This window comes from Leopardus geoffroyi, chromosome A1, assembly GCF_018350155.1.
Source record: "Leopardus geoffroyi isolate Oge1 chromosome A1, O.geoffroyi_Oge1_pat1.0, whole genome shotgun sequence".
In the NCBI taxonomy this organism is placed as follows: Eukaryota; Metazoa; Chordata; class Mammalia; order Carnivora; family Felidae; genus Leopardus; species Leopardus geoffroyi.
This window is the reverse complement of record NC_059326.1, coordinates 6,394,792-6,418,145: the sequence shown is the minus strand read 5'-3', so window position 1 is coordinate 6,418,145 and position 23,354 is coordinate 6,394,792. Positions and strand designations below refer to the sequence as shown.

Genomic DNA, 23,354 nt, shown 5'->3' with positions numbered 1-23,354 from the left:
GCTTCTCCAGCTTTTGACAGGCCTCCGTATTGGTACTGTCTTCATAAAACGCAGAATTGGACCGCGGTACAATGTGCTATCACCGTGCGAACACGTCTCGGTCTAAAGACAAGAAAATCGGACGGTGATGATGTCAGGTGGCCGTTTTCAGACTTTTAAGTAGTGGCACCCCTTTTTCAAAGGAACCAAGAGTCAGAAATAGAAATTCTTTTGTCTGCGTAGATTTATTCCTACATTTAACGTTTTAACCCTCCATGGAAACATCAAGGTCCTTGCGGGGAACATAAAAATTTGAGACTGGGGTTAAGGCCAGCGATTTATTAAAGTCGTCTCGGGCTCCAGGTCATTCGGGTGCCGTGTTCTGCTTGTACAGTTTAGAGCAAGGTGGTCAAGATGGCTGATGTTTTATTTTTATTTATTTTTTTTTTAATTTTTAAAAAAAATTTTTTTTTTCAACGTTTATTTTTGGGACAGAGAGAGACAGAGCATGAACGGGGGAGGGGCAGAGAGAGAGGGAGACACAGAATCGGAAACAGGCTCCAGGCTCTGAGCCATCAGCCCAGAGCCCGACGTGGGGCTCGAACTCACGGACTGCGAGATCGTGACCTGGCTGAAGTCGGACGCTTAACCGACTGCGCCACCCAGGCGCCCCAAGATGGCTGATGTTTTAGAGCACATCATGCGATGCGCGACTGAGGCGCCCCAGTCCTCATCTTTAAATGATATTTTAAAATGTTTTTAAGAAGCTATTGCATCCAATATTTACGGAGTGAGGCTCCTGAGAATGCAGGACTGGCCCATTCTAGAGCAATTCTTTACAGAGAACAACCACAAAGTGGACAAAATACACTTCACGACTATCGAAGGCACTGGAGAGAAATCAAAACCAGAACACCAGAGGAGGGCCGAGGCTTAGGAGGAAAATCTTTGGGTGCATTTAATGGCTTTTCTGCCCGAGGACAGGCTTCCTCCTGCCAAGTAGGGCAGCTGAGCTGGAATAGAAAACCCGCAGCCTTGCTGGCTTAACAAGTAAGAGGACCAAGTTCAGAGTGATCAGAACAGGCAGAAAGTGACAGAAGATACTAGAAAAGAGAGCCAGAAAGGAAGATCCAAAAATCCTGGGTAAAACTGCCCAAATCTCTGGTTGATCCTATAAACCAGGTGTAATGCAAGGCAAACTCAAAGTGGCCTGGCTAAGCTAAAAGAACTTAGGAGAGTTCTGGGGTTACCCATCATAGGCAGGGTAAGGAGAAGTGGCAGCTTAATTCTAGCCCTGTTAACGATCTCCCTTAAAAATCAGCACTTTTCAGGGGCGCTTGGGTGGCTCAGTCGGTTCAGCTCAGGTTGTGGTCTCAAGGTTTGTGAGTTCGAGCCCCGTGTCCGGCTCTGTGCTGAGAGCTCAGAGCCTAGAGCTGCTTCGGACTCTGTGTCTCCCTCTGTTTCTGCCCTTCCCCTGCTCACGCTCTGTCTCTCAAAAATAAACAAATGTTAAAAAAAATTTTTTTTTTAAATCAGTACTTTTCAGAGGAACATAACACACTCCAGAGTCCCTGAAATGTAGAATTCATAAAGTTTAGGATACAATCCAAAACTACGAGGCACGCACCCAAGGGAAAAAGGCAATCTAGAGACAGATCCTGAAAAGATCCACATGTTGGAATTGGCAGGCAAGGATTTTTTTTTTTTTTTCAACGTTTATTCATTTTTGGGACAGAGAGAGACAGAGCATGAACGGGGGAGGGGCAGAGAGAGAGGGAGACACAGAATCGGAAACAGGCTCCAGGCTCTGAGCCATCAGCCCAGAGCCCGACGCGGGGCTCGAACTCATGGACCGCGAGATCGTGACCTGGCTGAAGTCGGACGCTTAACCGACTGCGCCACCCAGGCGCCCCAAGGATTTTTAAAGAGCTAGTATAACCATGCTCAAAGATGTAAAGGAAAATAAGCTTGTAATAAACAAACAGGGAATCTCAGCAGAGAAAAAAAAAAAAAAAAAAAAAACTATTAAAAAAGAAAAAAGAACAGGGGCGCCTGGGTGGTTAAGCATCAGACACTTGATTTTGGCTCAGGTCATGATTTCGTGGTTTGTGAGATCAACCGCATTGGGTTCTATGCTGACAGCCCAGAGCCTGCTTGGGATTCTCTGTCTCCTCTCTCTCTGCCCCTCCCCTACTCATGCTCCCTCTCTCTCTCTCATAATAAACTTTAAAAAAGGATATGAAATTCTACATGGAAAAGAAGGTTGGAAGAAACGACTTACTAGATGGGCTTTAGAGTAAATTGTAAGAGACAGAATAAAGAGTCGGTGAACCTGAAGAGAGAAAAACAGAGAGAGAAACAATTTTTAAATCAAAAGAGCCTCAAGGAATCGCGGGCCAACCTCAAAAGGTTAATGTATGTGTAATAGGAATGTAAGGAAAGAAAGGGACAGAAAATATATTTGAAAAAGTAACGTCTAAATATTCTCCAAATTTCATTTAAGACATAAATTACAGATTCAAGTTCAGGGAACTCCAAGCGAGATAAATACAAGGAAAATTATACCAAAGCATATGAAGCAACATTGCTGGTGAGTTTAAAATAGTACAGCCACTTTGCAAAAGTCTGGCAATTTCTTATAAAACTAAACATACACCTACCTGTGACTCAGCAGTGTCGTTCCTGGGTATTTATCCAAGATAGATGAGCAGATACGCCCAGAAAGGACTTGTATGGAGTCTTACCAAGAGCGTGGCTAAACCCACTTCAGGATATTCATACAATGGAATGCTACTCAGTGACAAAAAAGGCATAAAATATTGACATATGCTGTGACATTAATGGCTTTCAAAAACATTATGCTAAAAGAAGCCAGATGTAAAATGCTACTATTTTACTCCACATATGTGAAGTTCTCAAACAGGCTAAAAAGAATCCATAGCTTAAAAAAACAAAACAAAACCACAACGGTGGTTGCTCCAGGGACTAGGATAGAAGCCTCTGAAGGGTATGGAGCAACATGCTGGGGTCACGGCAGTGCTGGCTACCTTTGTGGGATTGGCATTACAAGCGATGGGATTTGCGTTACAAGAGCGTCCACACTGTGAAAACTCATCGAATGGTATACTTAGGATGCTGCATTTCACGGTTACAGCATCCACATTGTGAAAACTCATCAAATGGTATACTTAGGGTGCTGCATTTCACGCTTACCTCAAAAATATTAAACAATAGTTACAAATATTAAACTCTAATTTATGATGTGTATACTGAAAGTATATGATGTGTTATATACGTATACGATGTGTACCATGATGTGTTACTGTAAGGACTGGAGAAAAGCATCCCAGGAACAATAAATGCTACCGAATGTTCATCACTGCTATTATCAAGACTAGACGTAGGGGCGCCTGGGTGGCGCAGTCGGTTAAGCGTCCGACTTCAGCCAGGTCACGATCTCGCGGTCCGTGAGTTCGAGCCCCGCGTCGGGCTCTGGGCTGATGGCTCGGAGCCTGGAGCCTGTTTCCGATTCTGTGTCTCCCTCTCTCTCTGCACCTCCCCCATTCATGCTCTGTCTCTCTCTGTCCCAAAAATGAATAAACGTTGAAAAAAAAAAAAAATTACAAAAAAAAAAAAAAAAAAAAGACTAGACGTGGCAAAGCACACGGCCTCCTGCTCCCAGAATGGCTTTTTCTTTCTCACTATGCCGGGTCCCTCCCAGAATCCAATCACAACTCCTGGTGACGCAAAACTTATGCAGAAATTTAAATGGAAATCGGAGTATTTGCTATCTAATAATGAAAATGCTAATTAAAAACTCTGCCCTTGTGGCACCTGGGTGGCTCAGTGGGTTGAGTGTCCGACTCCAGCCCAGGTCATGATCTCAAGGTTCACAAGTTCGAGCCCTGCATTGGGCTCTGTGCTGACAGCTCAGAGCCTGGATCTGCTTCAGATTCTGTGTCTCCTTCTCTCTATGCCTCTCCCCAGCTCATGCACTGTCTCTCTCTCTCTCTCTCTCTCAAAGATAAATGAGAACGTTAAAAAAATTTTAAGGGGCACCTGGGTGGCTCAGTCGGTTAAGCCTCTGATTTCAGCTCAGGTCATGATCTCGCGGTCCGTGAGGTCGAGCCCCGCATCAGGCTCTGCGCTGATAGCTCGGAGCCTGGAGCCTGTTTTGGATTCTGTGTCTCCCTCTCTCTCTGCCCTTCCTCTGTTCACGGTCTGTCTCTCTCTCTCTCTCTCTCTCTCAAAAATAAACATTAAAAAAAATTTTTTTTTAAATTTTTTTAAAAACTCTGCCAAACCCCCAACTTCTCCCCTCCAAAAAAGGTTAAACATACAACACTGTTGCCAATGAGTAAAACCTTTTAGGGTTAAAAGTGTAATTTTATTTAGATGTTACTTGTACATAATCTATAGTAAGATATACAAACAGATAAAAATTGTTTAACAGGAGGTTGTTGTTTTTTTTAATACCATTTTCAATTCAATTTACAACAGCATTGGTAATAATACTGCAAGGTGACAGATACTCTTGATTTATAAAACAAAACTTACTTGCTACTCTGGCTGATACATTCCCACTAGTCTTTAATGGATTCAAATGTATCGTGTATTTCCGTTGCAAATTATTACAAAACTTTCACAGCCTAGCCACTTGGTGCTCAGAAAAGATGTTGATATTCTAAACATTTACTGAAATGAAAATGTTAATTTCCTAACAGTATACTTTCACGAAAGGAAAACCAGAAGTGTACCAAATCCTACGGTCTGGGGCCACCAATGGAAAAGCAACCACGTTATGTTTGTGTAGCTAATGTGTGTGGTACCGAGCAGTCTTCTCATCCCCTCTGCCTAATCTATGATGTGAGAAAAAAGCTGATCAGAAATGAATCTAAAATACACGTGGGGGAACAAAACGGAGGATGATTTAAAATAACCTTACAATAGATGACCACTACTTTAAAATGTAAAATTCACAGCTATGAAATACCCTTTTGAATGTCCTTCTCCGTTTGTTTTGGTAAATATTTTTTGAAAATGGAAAACTGAAAAATCAGAATATTCACTTTTTCCTTTTCATGTACTAGCACACTAGAAAAAGTCTGGATTTAAATTGTCGAAGAAATCCGCTTTGCTGAGAAAAATACTGTAAAAATAACCGAAATGGAAATTTAGTCCTTTTCCATTCTGTTAAAGGCTATGTGACACCCTAGGGCAAAAGGTTTTTCACTAGTCGGAAAATCAAGTTGAAAGTGACTTGTTGATTCCACTACAGGAAGACGACTAATAATTAATAGGCTTATGAATATTTATGAATAAAGTGCCAGTAATTTTATTGTAATAAGATATAAATAGAAGAAATTCTGACATGGGTAGTAGCTTTATGTGTTCTCTTCGTCCTGAGAACAGAAGGGACATAAAAAACAAAGAAGCGTTACCAGATAGAAGTTCTAGAATTGTGCAAGTAATTCCTACTCCAAAAGTAACAATAAAAACAAAGTGTTGTAATAAAGACAAAAGAGAAGTACAAATGGTAACAGTCCCAAGAATGATGCCAACACAGGAGGCCTTTACACTGAAATAAAGGGAGAGAAATCAAAGGGAGAAATTTAAACGTTCATTACTAACTACTGCTTATAATCGGTAAAATTATGGCGTCCAGCTCCAACAAACAGAAACTCGAGAAGCATGTGTCAAAATAGCTAGTCCCGCTGAAAAGACTCAGCTAACGTGATGTGAGAAGGATGGTCTTGGGAAGGGGACACAGACATTAGGCTTTTCAGAGTCTCCAACTCTACGTGATTAAAATTCAAGGAATCGGCTTTACAGGATGAACGCCCACAAGCCACGTAAATGTCCACACAGGGACGCAGAGACCCGGTTCGAGGGTGCCGCTGAAGTCCTCAGGAGGACTCAGTAACGAAAACCCATCGGTCATGGTCCTGCTGAGACGACCACCGTGAACCAGCCAGCTCTGCCTTGAGCTGAAGACTCCTTTGTCATGACCGAGAGTCACGAGTAACCGCCATCCGTGAGAAATGCTGTACTCGGGTAAGAATCCCTAGTACGTAAAGTGTCTTCGTGTTATTTGTGAAGTCGTATCTAGAATCAAAGCCCGGGGGCGTTTATTTGTTCCGAACAAGCAGCGATCCCTCACCCCAAATTCTAAGACGTAAGCTGCCATCCGTGAGCGTTCCAGCAGCCTGCCTTCCTCAGGAAGATCAACCCCATGGCTCGGTCGTATCGCCGTGTGGGAAGCTGAGCGGGAAGGGCGAAGGCGAGGGGCAAGGGATCCGGTGCAGCCAGGAGCCTACTCTGACCTGAGGTACTTTTGAAAATTCCCTGTGCCAACGGCCACGTGAGGAAAGAGAACCGTGTGCTTCTAGGAGCAGGGCCACGGCCCCGCTCGGGTGATGGATCCCTAATGTGGCCGCGGCACCAGGAAAAGCAAGTAGCTGCCAGCATCTACGTCCACCTCCATCTAAGCTTTTAAACTTCAGAGCATGCGGCACGAGGAGCCACGGGAAGCCCTCTGCCTGAGGTCCGGGGGTCCCGGACCACCGTGTCTGTGCCGGCTGGCTGGCACCCAAGGCTGTAAGCGCTGTCACACACTTCCAGCGTCACAACCCCGTGGCCCTGACGGAGAAGAACCCTGCTGTTCATGTTCATCACTGCGCAGCTGCCCAAACCTCTTAATGGCAACTGCCGACAGGCAGGGACCAAGCGAACGCCCGCAGGGAACCCTGCCTGCAAAGGGCCGGTGCAAAGGAAACGAAATTATCTAGCAGATCGTTCCGAGTCACACAGAGGCACAAGCCCAGACACTGTGAGCAGAAACACTGGATCCTCCTGACTTGCTGAATCCTTCCCTCTAGAACCAACTTCTTCTGAAACACATTTAAAACAGAACAGAACAAAACGAAGCTGAAACGGTATCACTTACTGATTGGAAGACATCACTCTGACACACGGTCATTAGTCTTGCAAAGACCTAACACCAGGCAGCTTCACAAACACGCAGCAAGTCTGCAGAATTATAGCGACCAAAAGGAGGAAACCCAAACTGCACTAAATACGCTCACGGCCAAGAAAAAGGAAGCAAAATGCCGTTTTCGGGACAATGCAATAGTTACAGCATATTTCCTCGTGTGCAGCACAATTTGCTATGTGTAGTGGCACTTAAGTATTACACAGTAAATACTGAAAAAACCCAGAATTTTTGGATGTGCAAAAGCAATATCACATTATTAATACAAAAGTTGCTAAGCTACAGGGTTATAATACCACTACGTGGGTGCGGAGGCCACAAAATTTGCGAGACATCTTCCGACGCACGGTCTCCTGCCGGCAAGCAGCCCTGCCCCCACGCCGTCCACCTGCGCACGCGCCCCGCCTCAGTCGGACCAGTCGTTCTCGTCGAACTCGGAGTCGTCGTCAGAATCGCTGTACTCCACGGCGATGCGTCTGGACAGAATCGTGGCCACGTCGTTCCCAACCGGCTCGCGCTTGGCCTCCTGTTCACGCTGCTCCTGCACCTTCTTCAGCTGAATCCCTAGGGACACAACACGGAGCGTAGAATTTAATCCCTCTGCTGGCTCCACACGAAGGAAACACAAACTAACAGGCCCAGCGGCCTTTTTGTTGTTGTTTTTCCTGCTGACACCCAGGGTAGAAAGTTTTGGAAACCTGAGGGGAGAAAAGCTTGGGAAATAGAAGTTTCGTGACCAACAAAATTGGCACTCAAAGTGGAAACGTTTTTTGTAGCAAAGCGTTTTACGGCAGTGTGTTCGAATCAGGACATAGGAACGTCACGAAAGTTCTGGAGCTACACCGTCCAGTGGGGTAGCCACTAGCCACGTGTGGCTAATTAAGGGTGAATTTACTGGGCCCCGGGGGCTACCATACTGGACGGCATCATGAACACTTCCCGGACGCTGCTGTAATCCCAAGGCTTAGAAAGCAGTGCTTTACCCCAATAGCCCTTGGCTGGTGTGGGGAGTTAAGAGATCTCGGTCTCACTGATTTGCTGCAAATGAATACAAAATACAATCGTCTGCTTTCTTATTAACAAAGTGGGATACAAAGATGATTTAATGTGCTAATTCTTTAACTTTCTCTTTTGAAACGATTTCGGATTTATAGGCTATAAAACTAGCGGAAAAACGTCCCCATATAACCGACATCCAGATTCCATTTGACCGTCTTGTTTAACTAGCAACCCTTCTCTGGCATTCTTGCGCACACACCCATACTTTTCCCTGGATCACTTGAGAATAAGGTAGCATATGATGTCCCCGGGCCCCTAAAATACCTCATGTGTAATTCCTAAGAGACAATGACCAAAATCAGGCTATTAGTGCAGACACAAATACTACCACCTACTGCACAAATTTCATTTCAATTTCGCCAGCAGACCTGACAGCAGCAAATGAAGAAAGTTTTCCACCAGGCTTGGGATCCGACGTGGAAACACCCATCACGTTAGTTGTCACTAATGTCCCTTATTCTGGGAAGTTCTTCCGTCTTTGTGTTTTACGACCTTGACGGTTCTGAAGAACACAGGCAGCTCTTTTGTAGACTGTCCCTTGATGTGGGCTTATCAGAGGTTTCCTCGTGATTAGATCCAAGTTATGTTATCACTCTTACTGGAAGGGGCTCACGGGTGTCAGAAAACAAAACCACTGTTCTGCTATGACCCTAAATTTATTTGCGACGGGGTCGTGTACCTCTGGGATCTTCTCTCCTTGACAAAATCAAAGTGTGCCAATGACGTTCAAGACATACGAGAACCCCGGGCCTGGGTGTCACACTCCAGTCTGATGTGTGGGCACTCAAAGCAGAGGCAGTCACGTCCCCGCCGTCCTGTGAAGGACGCCAGGGGTGCTGCTGTCGGGCTCCCTTCTCAGTCCCTTCCGAACGGAAACAACCAGACCGTGACCAGGAGACGGTGCATCTCCCGACTGCACGAGGAGCTCTTGGGATATCTCACGCCCTGTCAGTGACCCTCAACCAGCCTGGGCTGTGCCTGGGGCTGAGAAGAAACGGGGTGGAACAGACTGGAAGTGTGTGGCTCTGGGGGGGTGGGGGGCAAAACGGGTGAGCGTCTGGGCTCCTCCAACCTGATGGGACCAGAGATGCTCTATTTCTGTATGTCTCATATTCTGGGGTTCGGTGTAGGCCTTCAATCTGACAAAAGAATTTTGCTGCTAAATAAATGTTGAAAAGCTTACTGGCTTAGCACATCGAGCTAAAAATATGGGAAGTCTAGGACACAGCTTAGATTTTTAAAAATAACTAAATCATATACACGAGCTCGCTTTCGCTCATTTATACATTTACCCTCAGAGTAGAAGGCAGAGGAAAGATCTCATTAATTAGTGATCATTTTTATGAGCTATTTCTAGTCAAGTAAAGGTTTCCTGAATTCTCAATTCTTTATTACTGTGTGTTTATCTTGCACTGGCAAAAACACATCTACAGTTTACCAAAAACAAAATCAAGGGGCGCCTGGGTGGCTCAGTCGGCTGAGCATCCAACTCCTGGTTTCGGCCCAGGTCACGATCTCACGGTTCGTGAGTTCGAGCCCCACGCTGGGCTCTGAAGCTGGTGGCACAGGGGATTCTCTCTCTCTCTCTCTCTCTCTCCTTCTCTCTCTGCCCCTCGCCCACTGGCACCGCCTCTGTCTCTCTCAAAATAAATAAACTTCAAAAACAAAATCAAACAAGTGCCCTTGAACCCTATCCTCAGACACAGTTCAGTGGAGAGTAGACACTTGAGGGCCAGGCTGTAGCTGGGGTCGGAGCCACGAAGAGATCTCCTTCTGGAAGGAAGACTGTGTTTGAGACGCTCACTCACCCATTCGAATGGCGGCAAGCAGATCGCTTCGAGCATCGCTTATGGGTGGCTGTGCCGTCTCCTGGCGCTTCGCCTCGGCTGCTGGGGGGCCGTGCATCGGGGAGGAGGATCGAGAAGACCCTGCGCCAGGAGGACCCGGCGGGGGCGGCGGCGGGCCCGGAGGCGGCGGGGCCGTGACCACAAGCCCCGCGGCGGGAGGGTGGGGAGGAGGCGCGTAGGAGGAGCCCGCAGAGGCAGGGAAGGGGGGCTGCATGGGGATCTGGAGAGGGCTGACGAAAGCAGTTTGTGCTGAAGGAATCATGGGGGGCGGCGGAGGAGGCGGCGGTCCTGAGGGGTTGTAATACTCAATGATCTGTGCTGGGAGCATCCTAATAAAGAGAGGAAACACCAAGAGTCGTTAAAGCAGCAACAGCCACATCCTCTGCGCGTCTAATACACCTAACACAGGGGCCTCCCTCCAACACGATACACACTGTCCTTTGAACTTGCAACACCGTAGGACGCGAACATCCACGCTTCGCACCAGCCATTCTCACATGTCTACATTATTCGCTGTGATGCGATTCGAGATCACCTACTCAAAGGAACCGAAAAGAAAATCACTCAAAAAGTAACTCTCTGTGGCAGGCCAGAATAAAACGGTTGACGGCAGAGGTTAAGAACAGTGACTCAAATCTCCCCTTTCTCCTGGGCATCTCGAAGGTGGGCGGCTCACGCACTCGGTCTTACAAGGGTTCTGTGGTCAGTCAGATTCGGAAAAATCTGTATTTCCTAGCCCGTCCCACGGAAGTTCCTCAAGCCGACAGTGCCTATGAAAGTCTCAAAATCTTTGAAAAGTCCTTCAGCTAAGAAATCCACTGAATTCTACTTAGCTAAGGGTTTTCCTAGCCAACTGGACCACAGACCCTCTCTTTGCCTGACCCTTGGCTACAGCCTCAGAGCACACTCCGAGAGAGAGAACGGATGGATGGGAATAACCAGGACTGAGTGGTCACAGAGGGAAACTCAAAAAGCTGGGCGGGGGGGGGGGGGGGGGGGGGGGGCGGGGCATACATTCAGGTGTTTCATGCTGCTCTGAAGAACACACATGTGAACACAAACACACACTCAACCTTCCCGGACACTGTCTCGGAGGGCCTAACTCTTCAAAGGTTACGGTTGAGCCCGAAAAGACAGAGCAAAAGACCGCCTATCAAAACAGAGACGGGTGCTTACATTAATAAATAAACTCCTGAACGTGAGGGTCTTTCTTTAGGAGGTGTTTGAATCCCACCCGAGACACAGAAAACAAAAGGACCCGGGGGAGGAATGACGTCTGGGCTCCAGCGGGTCAAGAGAGGGGACCACGGGGCCCAGTGCGAACACGGCTCACGGGGGGCTGCACTGTATGGGTTTCCCACGTGTGACGGGAACTCTCCGCGGTTCACCCGGCGCACGTCCAGAAACCCGGAGATGTGGGACAGGTTCACAAACTCAGCGTGTCACCCTCGATCAACGCCTTGGCTTCGCAATCCATTCGAACGTAGCCAGGGGTATGTACGAACGGTGTGGGGCGGGGGGGGGGGGTTGTGCATGACTACAGATTCGAACCTGAGATGCATCTGTAACGGAAAGGGGAGCAGCGGGACACTGAGGCTTTTAACGCGGAACGTGGCTTAGCTGGTAGTATCTACACCCAGCCGCCCCCGGCTGCTTCTGGCCCCTAAGGTATGATCGTTCAGTTGCACCTTCTCGAGCACACACAGCAAGACTCCCGACGCCACGGCAAGCGCGGCGGGACGCACGAGTCCCCGTTACCCGTAGTCTGCTGGCGCCATGGGCGCGGAGGCCTGGGACCCCTCTGTGGCCTGCGGTGGGGGTGGCGGCGGCGGCTGCTGGGGTCTGTTCAGCGCCATGTGCCTGGCCGAGGCGGAGGGGGGTCGGTACTCATGCTCGGGGGCCTGGGCTGCCGGCCCGTGCGGTGGTGCGTCGCCGGCCGCGTAAGAAGGGGTCACGGGCTGCGGCTGCAGAGAGTGGTTGGGGGTCGCCGGGTAAGAGTAATCTGTGACGTCCGACGCGTGCGACCTGGCGTTCAGGGAAGAGGGTGGGGGAGAAATTCAAATTAAATTAGGAGGATCCCCCCACCCCACCCCAACAGGCATACACCTCTATTTGAGTAACAACCTTGCCGATGTACAGAAATCACACACTGTGTTTTCCTTTACAAGCACCAGCCAGGTCCAGCCCCATGAGAGCCTCCCAGCAACAACATCATGACGACTTTAGCAGCAAGCCCCAGTGTTACGTGGCTTCAGATTCACAGCGTTGAAGTGGGTAAGTCAGATCGGCAAGCAGGGAGCAGCAGAGCCCCATTTCCACAGTATTTCAGCGTGCTTTTTTTTTTTTTTTTTCTAAGAGAGAAGGCTACAAGACAGATCCCATTTAATTAAAAAACCGCACCTAAGGCAGAGGATTTCAGTGGCAATGAGAGTGAGAGCGTATAATTAGAAGTTATGAAATGGCAGGTGACCCGGACGAACACGAACGGGAAAGAAAAGGAAAGTAATCCAGAATGCAATACAGTGAACCGTAGTGTTCTTCGACGGAAGAACTGTACTCGGCCAAAAAGGAAAGAATGTGGGGTAACACGGAAAGGTCGTCTTCTCTTTGAGCGCACAGCTGAGTGTGAAACTCTGGAAGGAATGGAGGTCTTGGATTAGATGAGCAGAGCTCAGAAAGGTGCGGACGCTGGGACGCCAGCGAGGCCCTACGGAGGGAGCGGGGACTCGCGAGTGTCGCAGCCACACAGGCCACGGGCATTAGTAACGACAGCGGCGTGTTCCTGGCCCGGGGTTACAGGACAGGTTACAGGAGGCGTTGTCAGTAAGGGGGCCGCGCGTCCTCTCAGGACAGCCAAAGCAGGGCGGGCAACCTGAGGCTGGGGTCCGAGAGCGCAAAGTGACGAACCCCCTGGGCACTCTGTCCTCGGCCGTGCTCCCTGCCTGTGCCAGCTCCTTGGTGTCACTCATGAACTCAATGCCCATTTTCCTTCTCTCCCACTCTTCTCTTCTCGTTCTTACTTTTCTCACATTTATTTGCTGGTTTCTGTTAGGATTCAGCTTGTGCTTCTCTCTCTGAAGGAAACAGGCAAACACATGTTGGGGATGCGGGGGGGAGCAGGGAAGACACCAACTGAATTTCGATCTTTGAAATCCCGACGGAGCGTCGCACGGCACAGAAAAGCATTCTAAATGACAAGAGGCTGCTTTTTTGCTTTTTTTTTTTCCTTCCCTACTTGCAATATAATGAGAATAACGAATAACTCACTTTTTGCTTACTTGCAGTGTGGATTCTAGATTACGGTGTGAACATAAGTATGTCTTTTGAACCATGCAAACTGCTAGCGAGTTAAAAACACTCTTAATGGGGGAAGCACCCGACCTAGCTTTAGAGGTAGCACGTTTTAAAAACGGAAACCAGGGGCGCCTGGGTGGCGCAGTCGGTTAAGCGTCCGACTTCAGCCAGGTCACGATCTCGCGGTCCGTGAGTTCGAGCCCCGCGTCGGGCTCTGGGCTGATGGCTCGGAGCCTGGAGCCTGTTTCCGATTCTGTGTCTCCCTCTCTCTCTGCCCCTCCCCCGTTCATGCTCTGTCTCTGTCTGTCCCAAAAATAAATAAACGTTGAAAAAAAAAACACAAAAATTAAAAAAACAAAAACAAAAACGGAAACCCCTAGACACTAGAGCGACTCGTGGTGCGTGACTGACCGTGTGTGTGTGTGTGTGTGTGTGTGTGTGCGTGTGCGCCTGTGTCACAGACTGTGTGTACCACTTTCTCAAGGAAACGAGGTCATCTCGCAAAATAGGCAGTGCTTCTGATGAGATGGGGAGCCAGAAACTGTCAACATCCTGGGGTAACTCGGGGCACTCCTCCCACAGAGTAGCCTTGTGACAGAGGCCCATAGGAGCCGGTGAAAGGGGAAGGAAGACCAGATGGAGGAGAGAGTAAAGGAGCAGGGGGTGAGCGTCTGAGGATAAGAACAGCACGGGCGAGGTCTGGAGGGTAGGGCTGCTCTGGAGGGGGGCTGCCCTGTTGAGGCGGGGGGGGGGGGCGCCAGTGGGCTGGAGGAAAGGTGGGGATTCGGGGGCCTGGTGGGGGCCAGACATCCCCGCGGGAAGGTAGCAGTCAGCCCCAGAAGACGCTGTACCAACGTGGAGACGAGTGGGGTGGTCCTGAAACGTCACGGTCATCACTGAGTGTCCGTTACAGAAAGGAGAACTGGTAGGAGTGAAGACCACACGGAAAAGGGAAGAAGGAAAGTGCAGGCAGTGGAGACGCAGCGGGAGAATCAGAAGACTCCCCCCAGGGTCCTGTGGGTAGACAGGTGGGCAGCGGGACGGCTGTAACACGGGCACAGGACAGGAAGAGACAAACACAAGGACACCTGGGCTGGAGGTATCTACCCCTGAGGAGGGCAAGGGAGAGCAGGAGGGAAGTGTGTCAATTCTCATCCTAAATTTATGCTTAGAATCAAACCACGCCTGATCAGTGGAGCAAAATCTCATGGTTAGTTTACCTGGATTGGATTCAAACACATTCCTTACACGAACAGGTTAAATACATGCCGTGAAATCTGGCATTTCAGTTGTCCTCAATATATCCATTAAAAACCTTGTTTCTAAATAATACTTAAAACATAAACATGAAATAATAAAAGTCAAAAGACAGAAAACATGGCGCATGATTTCAATTTTGTAAAAGAAAAAACATGTACGTGTACTGAAAAAAAGACCAGAGGAAGAAATACACTAAAATGCAGAAAGGGGTTTCTCTGGATGACAGGATTATGGATAATATTTTACTTTTCGTTGGTACTTTCCAAATATAAAAAGCTTATTTTATATGAACAAAAAGTGATACGCTTCAGTAAAATGAAAAAAGTCTCTAACTTAAGGGACAGAATCCAAGTACACGGATGAATTTTAATCTATTATCTCGTGTGTGCAGATAGCAAGAGGCTGTGGGAAACGGGATTTGCATTCTGCAAACTAAGAAAAATGAAGATGCACCTGAACCACATAAATACAAAGGCTGAATACTAAATAATCTCAGCAACCGTCAATTTTATACCCAACACGGAACAACTGAATCTCGGATGCCAGAGTGAGTAACCATCCCTCAACTGAGGGAGGAAAAAATCATTTTTCCACCTGCATCTGTTGAAATGGGAGAGCAAGTATATGGAGTATTATAAAATAAAGCATAGGTTTCCTATGAGTAAACAGGCACGACGAAATTAGTTGGGAAAAAAAAATGCCAAAAAGCCAATTGACACTCTCAAGGCTATCGTATTCAAGTACCCCTCCTCACCCCTAGAGGCGTGAGCAACCTGGATCGTCATCGTTGTTATTTTCTATGGAAATAAATGGACACAGAGATTCAAACCTGAGGCAAGCATTCAGTTAAAGCTCCACTAATTCTCTAATACTGAACAGGTAACAGCCGGTGCAGAAAAACTGCCTAGAACTTGCCTCCTAACATAGCCAAAGACTTACAGCCCTTCTGGGGTAGGGATGTTTCTGGGCGTGGTAACTACCAAAGACAAAGCCACTTGTGCAGAGCGGACTAGACGCTGAGGTTATAGAGATAAAAATTTAAAAAGAACACAGATGTGGGGCGCCTGGGTGGCTCAGTCGGTTAAGCGTCTGTCTTCAGCTCAGGTCGTGCTCTGGTGGTTCCTGAGTTCGAGCCCCGCATCAGGCTCTGTGCACAGAGCCTGGAGCCTGCTTCGGATTCTGTGTCTCCCCCTCTCTCTGCCCCTCCCCCGCTCATGGTCTCTCTCTGTCTCTCAATAATAAACATTTAAAAAAAAAAAAGATACAAATGTAATGCGACGTCCAGGTTGTTGGCTATTTTTAGAACATTCTTGTGTCACTTAAGAATTCTCTATTGGAATTTTGAAATGTTGACGGAAGACTCTGAGGCTACAGGCAAGTGGCAGACCATGACCTTACAAAAGCAGAAACAGGAAATTAAACCAGAAGTAAAAATGGACTAGTCGGCTTCTGTGGTTCGGTGAATCCCTTTTGCAACAAATGGTGACTTAGTGACCATGTCATTCACACCTGCGAGGAATATTTTTTTTTTACTTAAATGCTTACAAATTCTTAGAGTAACTCCAACAGAACTCTTCTCCTGAAATTAGAATACACAAGATTAGTGCGCCGAAGAAAACACTGTCGCTTTTGCTCACCACTCTTAGAAAAGGTTATTTAAAGAATAATGAAGTTGCGTCGCAGGCACATCAATTACTACCTACTAATTAATTTTAGATACCAGGTGGCAAAGGAAATTCGAGATTCTAAGCTAAAGCAGAAGAGAAAGAATTAATGATTATTAAAATAAAAATGTTAGTCATCGACGGTTATCAAGCCCCAAGTTAGTACCAACGTCAAAACACAGCGTCTAGATTAATGGAACCATAAACTGAAGTCAGAGTGGTGGAGAATCATACGATGCGACCCAATGTAAAATGAAACCGTTTTAAAGGATTAATTTCACAATCGAAAACATATACAGAATCGACTTTTAAGGAAAGCTTTGAAACGTCCCGTGGGCCACGTGAACACGAAAGCCACTGGCACGTTTCCAACGTACGATAAAACCGAGCACTACGCAGAGGCTCTGCTCCGACACACGCACACACACCTAGTGTCTGGGGACAGGGATCCCTCGGAAGACGCTCCGTGGTACACACTCTGAGACAGCCTGTTGTCGGGTCTAAGCTCTTTGTCATATGCCATCATACTCCACTCCTGGCGCCTGTTTCTGGCTTTCCTAACCTTTTTCACCTCACGGGTTGTGCCATCTATACGCTTTTGCTCCTGGTGTCCAGGCAGAGAGGGCAAGCATGCCAAGACAGAAGGGAGAGGAAAACAGAAGTTAAATGCAGTCGTAATGCATAGGCAACAAGCGTGGTGTGCAGACAAGAGACATTCCCATTTCCGGTGGTTTTAACGTTAAGAAAATTCTAAGCATATACTCTCTTACCCAACGCAGACCCAACAGAAGGAACGGGTACTTCACTATGTAACCTAAATAAATGACAGCTATTGACTACAGGAATTGCTTACCATCATTTTTGGCAAAGAATTCACACCTTAAGGGGCGCCTGCGTGGCTCAGTCGGTTAAGTGTCTGACTCTTGGTTTCCGCTCAGGTCATGATCTCACGGTCAGCATACATCGTGGGTCATGAGCCCTGCGTCAGGCTCTCTGCGGTCAGCACAGGGCCCACTTTGGATCATCTGTCCCCCTCTCTCTGCCCCTCCCCTGCTGGCGCCCTCCCTCTGTCTCTCTCAAAATACACAAATAAAATTAAAGAAGAGAATTTACACCTTACTAGGCTTTTAGCTTGTTTTAAATGTGCTGTACCTTTTAGATGTGTATTATACACGTGAAATATCCAACATGCAGAGAAATCACTTCCCACCACTGCACAATTTTGACTGAGTTGTTAACAGGCCGTCATGTTTCACGAAATAATTCAAAATCCTCTATTTCCAGTCTCTAGAAGATCGTTACAGAATATTTAAGCTAATCCTGCAACTAGCTTAACACAAAGCAAACCGTGATTAGGACTTACCTTCACATACAAAGAATCATTCTTGTGCCAGCCGTATGTCGCCAGCAAAAATGTCTCCAGTAAATACACAGGTCCTACATAGGCGTTTCTTTAAAGGTGAGGGCAGTTATCTCTACGTGTGTTTACGTGTTTTTCCTGCTTCCCGAGTAAGACGTCCTGGTCTTTAAGGATGAGAACTGTGTGCCTTTAACTCCTACGCTCCTCTTAAAGCACCCCCCCACACGGCTTTACGGACAGGGTGCACTTGGCAAAGGCTGACTATATGACCAGGTCTAGGTGGGCTCTGGGCGCTGACTCCGTCCCAGACACCATGTCAGGCGCTGCTGATACAAACAGCAAACACACAAACACTGAATCTGCCCTCATGGAGCCTGCAATCCGGTGGGCGAAGCCCACAAAATCACACAAATAAATGCCTAGCTACAAAACGTGGTGAAACAGAAGTGCATCGTACACCGAATGCTGCCTAGTCTGGAAGTCAGGGAGTGTCCTGGAGTGACTGAGAGGTCAGATCTGCGGTGTGCAGGCATTAATTCTGCAAAGGAGCAGGGGTCAGCAGCATGCCCACAGGGGAGAGAACGTGCAGAGGCCCTGTGGAGGGCGGACAGCGGCACGCCAGGAGGAATAAAGAAGGGAAATGGTGACTTAAGGTGAATGGCTCCAAGATCTAAAAGGTTTGCAAGGCCTTAATGGCTGTGTCACAAGTGTTTTTCTTTACCCGGAGAGCAATGGGACAAAGGGAGGGGCTGACACCCTGCCCAGGCATGTGAGAAGGGCCCTCTAGGTAGTGGAGAACGGATCAAAAAGGGGAAGGCAAAGAAATAAAATAAAACTAAATAAAAGATAAAAGGGGGAAGGGCAGGGATGCCAATTAGAAGCTGCTCAGGCAGGTCCTGGAAAAAGGGGCGGCTGACAGCTCGCGGTGGGTGCCGAGGCGGAGCTGGACTATTTGCAGAGGGGTTCAGGAGGCACAGGCGATGTCCTGGCGGAGGATGTGAACGTGGAGCTCACAGAACACATGCAAATGGTTAATAAGGATGTGTGATGCAAATTAGATGAGGGGGAGGGGTGAGCTCATCCAAAAATTAATAATAACATCCAGGTCTAGAAGAAGTCTGTTAAGAGTATAAACTGGTTCAGTCTTTTAATGGTCGGGGGCAATATGATGGTATGTTTCAAAATGTAAAACTCCTACTTGCCTTCTAGGAATTTACTGAGAAGAGATATCGACACATGAGTACAGCAGTATTGCGGTTAAGCAATTATTTGCACTCTATTTCCTAATACGCTATTGGGTAAGTAGTCTACGTAGTGGGCATACCTTGGAGTACCATACAACTGTTAAAAAGACCAAAGAAGGTCTTTAATTATGTCAATATCCGTACACGTCTGCGTGTGTGTGTACGTCAAGAGTGGTCCAATTCTACGCACGTAAAAATACTTGGTGAAACGCGTGTGCACATATTTACGAATGCCCAAAAGACCTAAAAATAGGCGCCCTGAACTGTTACTACTGATTAGTGACACCTGGGGAGGGAAGAAACTTCTCCCCCAATTTTCTAATGTATTCACTTCAGTGTAATTTGAGCATTTTACAGCATGTATTGTCTGCATACCTGTAGAAACCCAAAGGAGGGAGACTTCAATGGATTTCAAGCAATATGCATCCTGATTAAGAACCACTGCACTGATCAGTAACTCTCACCCTTACTTTTAAATGATGTATGTTGACTATTCAGGTATTGCTACGATTATGCAACGGTCTTTACAGCGGTTCAGCCTCCAAATCTACCCACCATCATGCACATCACACACGTGTGCACACACACACACACACACACACACACACGCCCCCCCTCCCCCAGCTCTGCTTAGCTGACTTCTAACTCCCCACTGCTGGGGCTCAATGAATGACACTCCACTGCACTTACGCTGTCCCCTCCTCGTCACCTCACCCCACCGCACACCATACTTTTCCTTCGCAACACTTACAGCACCGTAACGACACGCTCACAACTACCTATTTATTTGCAATTCTAAAAATGTTTCGAAACCAGCAAACTAAGGAAAGCGAGTTCAGAAACAATGGATTTCTCACCCCCTAAATTTTTCTAAACTAACTTTTCTTCAGAGAGATTTGTCAGTGCAAAACTGAAAGCAGCGACCCGTGTTTACGAAATCCTGGGAAATGAAGGCTATCTGGCCTCATTTTACATTCCTACCTAATAAAAGCAGATTTGTACTAGAATTTTCAAACTTCTTTCCCTCTTTATGAGTTCCAGCGGGCTGCATGATTACTTCACATTTGTCTCCCCTGCTACATTGTCATTTCCGTGAGGGCGATAATCCTTTCTCACCACTGTTTATCCAGCAGTTAGAAGGCATTCAAGACGCATTATTATGTAAGTGAATAAGAAGTCCTTATCAGAATTCTATGTGTCGGAGGAATGTGCAATGAGACAAAAGAGCCAAGGAAATGGCGTCATTTTGAAGACGTGATAGTCATCCATAGACTAACACTGTTTTTCCCTGAAGAACAATGCTGAAAAAATTAGGTATTTTTGCCAAGATATCACTGAGAAGGGAAACCTAGAAGGCCATTTAAAAGGACATTATGTTTTAAAGGAAAATACTCTTAAACCTCTGGTAATATAAAAAGGTATAGGGACTGAGACCAATGGGTCTTTAGATAAATGTTTCTTTTCCTGTCAAGAGATTAGGGTCTTTCTTCTTTTCACTTGAATACTTTGTAATTTCTTCCCTTGAATACTTTTCCACTGGAATACTCTTCCCCAAATTTCCCAATTGATTTCCCCGACCCACAGTGCAGGGAGAGACTATGAATAACCAACCTCTGGAGTTCTTCCCTGGACTTCCATGAGAACATCTTACATTTGCAGTCTGCAAACTCTTTCCATGTCCCTTTCTTAAATCCTATTTTCACATCCCAAATTCTCTTCCATCCCAAACTGTCACTTCTCTGGGGCCAGTACATGTAAATACTGCCACACATTAATGCCACCACCCCACAAGATACCAAGAATTTGTCCTCACCAAAGCACCCTAATCTTTGTCAAGCAAAACAGGTGCTCATTTTTTTGAAACATACTTTATATACATGAGTCTTAGCAAATATTTGCCTTTGGAGAATTAACTCTCAGTGGGTTAAGTCTAATTTCTGGGCCCCAAAGGACAGTTTTTAAAACAGAAGTCCCGAGGGGCGCCTGGGTGGCTCAGGCGGTTAAACGTCCGACTTCGGCTCAGGTCATGATCTCACGGTCCGTGAGTTCCAGCCCCGTGTCGGGCTCTGTGTGGACAGCTCGGAGCCTGGAGCCTGCTTCGGAGTCTGTGTCTCCCTCTCTCTCTCTGCCCATCCCCTGCTCGCACTCTGTCTCTCTCTCAAAAAATAAACAAACATTAAAAAAACCCAGAAGTCCCTACACCTGACCAGAGTGGCTTATTCTTCTAAGAGTGCTTATAATGTGGATGTTTGTCAACCTTCAAACTTGCAACTCTCTTGCCTACGACCACCTCACCGAAAGGAGTCTCATTTTTTAGTAAATACTATCCCCTGTATGTACAGATCACACATGCTTTTCAATTCAACATGAACATCTCACCAAGGTATTAATTACAGCGAGGTGCCAACCCAGCAATTAGGAATGCTTTCAAGAGATGAGAACAGATCATTGTATCTGATGTTTCCATGATATATATTTAAAGAACAGCAGGAGAAAAGCTATAAAACACAGTTACAAACAGAGTTGAAATATTAGCCTCTACTTCTGTTAAAGCAATGCAAGTATTAGGGAACAAATCAGATAGTATTTATTGAAATACAGCATTACTGTGTTAGACTGAATGGTCAGTATCTTCAGGTAAAAAATGCAACCTACTTCTGCCCTCAATCCAGCCTCTCAACCATTTAAATAAAGAACTTACTGACTTATTTCTAAACAAGAAGCTCCCTGACACATAAGTATGCACGTTCCCGTCCTAGAATTATTTACCTTTTGACGCCTTTTCTCCTTCCTTTTGTCTTCCGTGTCCTGGAGCATTTTTTCTTTCCAGAGGTCGAAGAAATAGGAAGGATCTGTGTAGAACTTCAGCCCATCCTTTTTATCATCTCTATAAATCAATGTATTACAAGTTGGGGGGGAAAAGGTTGTTAGACATTTTCAGATGGGGTTAATACTAATTTAATTTCAACTCATGAGAGGATAACGTCTGCATGGGGCATTTTAACTGTCCTCTATATTACGTTTCTCCGATTTCCTTATTTGACAAAAACTGCAAACATGCAGGAAGGGCAAAGTTTTCTAGAATAATCAGGCAAAAAGTACTCTTGCCAATTCAGGTTTAAGTACAGAAAAGTGCCTAAAAATCACAAGATGGCTCATAAACAACAATATCTAATACCTCAATTATTTCAGGAAACATTTTGCTTATTCCAACAGGGGCCATACACACAGATGGATGGATTCTTGGTTTGTGTATATATATTCACCTCTTTTCTGGAGTTTCAATATTATTAGGATAAAAATTAAGAAGTACACAGGGCGTCTGGGGGGCTCAGTCAGTTAAGCGTCCGACTTCGGCTCAGGTCATGATCTTGCGGTCTGTGAGTTCGAGCCCCACGTCGGACTCTGTGCTGACAGCTCGGAGCCTGGAGCCGGTTTCGGATTCTGTGTCTCCCTCTCTCTCTGACCCTCCCCCATTCATATTCTGTCTTTCTCTCTCTCTCTCTCTCTGTCTCTCAAAAATAAGCATTAAAAATTTTTTTTTTAAATTAGAAAGTATGCTATCCCTTTTTTTTACATCAGGTTGGCCCAATATCTGTAAATTCAATTTGGAAAGAAGCAACGTGTTCAAGGTGTGTAAGTGTGACACAAGTAGAAGTAATCCACAAAGAGAATTCACTCGTGGCATTTCATTTTCGAGTCCTGCTACTGTGGTCTGAAAGAATATTCCGGGTGTTTATAGGAGTTATTCACCTATCATAAAGCCAATACAAATCCCAAGGTGTAATATAAATCAACAGTAACGCTCAAAATAATCATAAAGTATTTGGCCTGTAGATTACCTTCAAGAGGAAGCAGAACATTTACATTTCAAATGAGTGTTTCAACAAGTCATTTTAGGCACAGATAAAAGCAAAATGAAATGAGGCACAGTGAGAGGAGTGTAAGTTTATGCTGAACAACATGGATGGAACTAGAGTGTATTATACTAAGCAAAATAAGTCAGTGGAAAAAGACAGGTATCTGTGATTTCACTCATACGTGAAATTTAAGATACAAAACACATGAACATAGGGGAAAGGAAGGAAAAAGAAGATACAAAAAGAGAGGGAGGCAAACCATAAGAGACTCTTAACTACAGAGAACAAACTGAGGGTTGCTGGAGGGAGGTGGGTGGGGGGATGGGCTAAATGGGGGAGGGGCATTAAGGAGGGCACTTGCTGGGATGAGCACCGGGTGTCATATGTAAGAGATGAATCCCCAGGTTCTGCTCCTGAAACCAAGACTACATTGTATGTTAAGTAACTTGAATTAAAAAAAAAAAAAAAAAAAAAAGTTTCTGCCTAAACAGTCAAAGAAAACTAACTGAATGAGTCCAGGGGAAAACCCTGCCTGTCCTTGAAGTTCCTGCTCCTGCTGAACTTCTCATCATCTCAAACTAAGGCCCAAGTTCCTACAGGGGCTATTCTGGCCCGTTCAACTGTCTGAAAATCACTAACCATGGCAATTCGCTTCCTCCCCAAGTTTCCTAACGGGTATGAGACTTCCATTATAGAGATTTTATTAAGAACGTTATTGTGAAACATATATGTTTCCCTAAGATACGAGGCCTTCTATATAGACGAAGATACAGAAAAAACTGAGCAGTAACTTGCT

The 23,354-nt window shown here is 46.2% G+C and overlaps 1 protein-coding gene across 10 annotated transcripts in view; it reads right to left on the bottom strand.

Annotated features, from left to right (window-relative positions):
• Positions 1-4,344: 4,344 nt before the first annotated feature.
• The window catches only part of WASF3 (WASP family member 3), a 135,805-nt gene continuing 116,795 nt past the window's right edge, over positions 4,345-23,354 (bottom strand). For 9 of the 10 annotated variants that reach the window (XM_045461601.1, XM_045462032.1, XM_045461940.1 and 6 more), the window contains 5 exons: positions 21,468-21,585; positions 16,523-16,698; positions 11,635-11,901; positions 9,838-10,205; positions 4,345-7,534 (listed from right to left, as the gene is read on the bottom strand). In XM_045461601.1, coding sequence (XP_045317557.1) covers positions 7,377-7,534; positions 9,838-10,205; positions 11,635-11,901; positions 16,523-16,698; positions 21,468-21,585 — 1,087 coding nt within the window. In that variant the 3' untranslated portion in view covers positions 4,345-7,376. Of the gene's footprint in view, positions 7,535-9,837; positions 10,206-11,634; positions 11,902-12,783; positions 12,951-16,522; positions 16,699-21,467; positions 21,586-23,354 lie in introns of all 10 variants that reach the window. The other variant, XM_045462362.1, reaches the window with a different exon arrangement.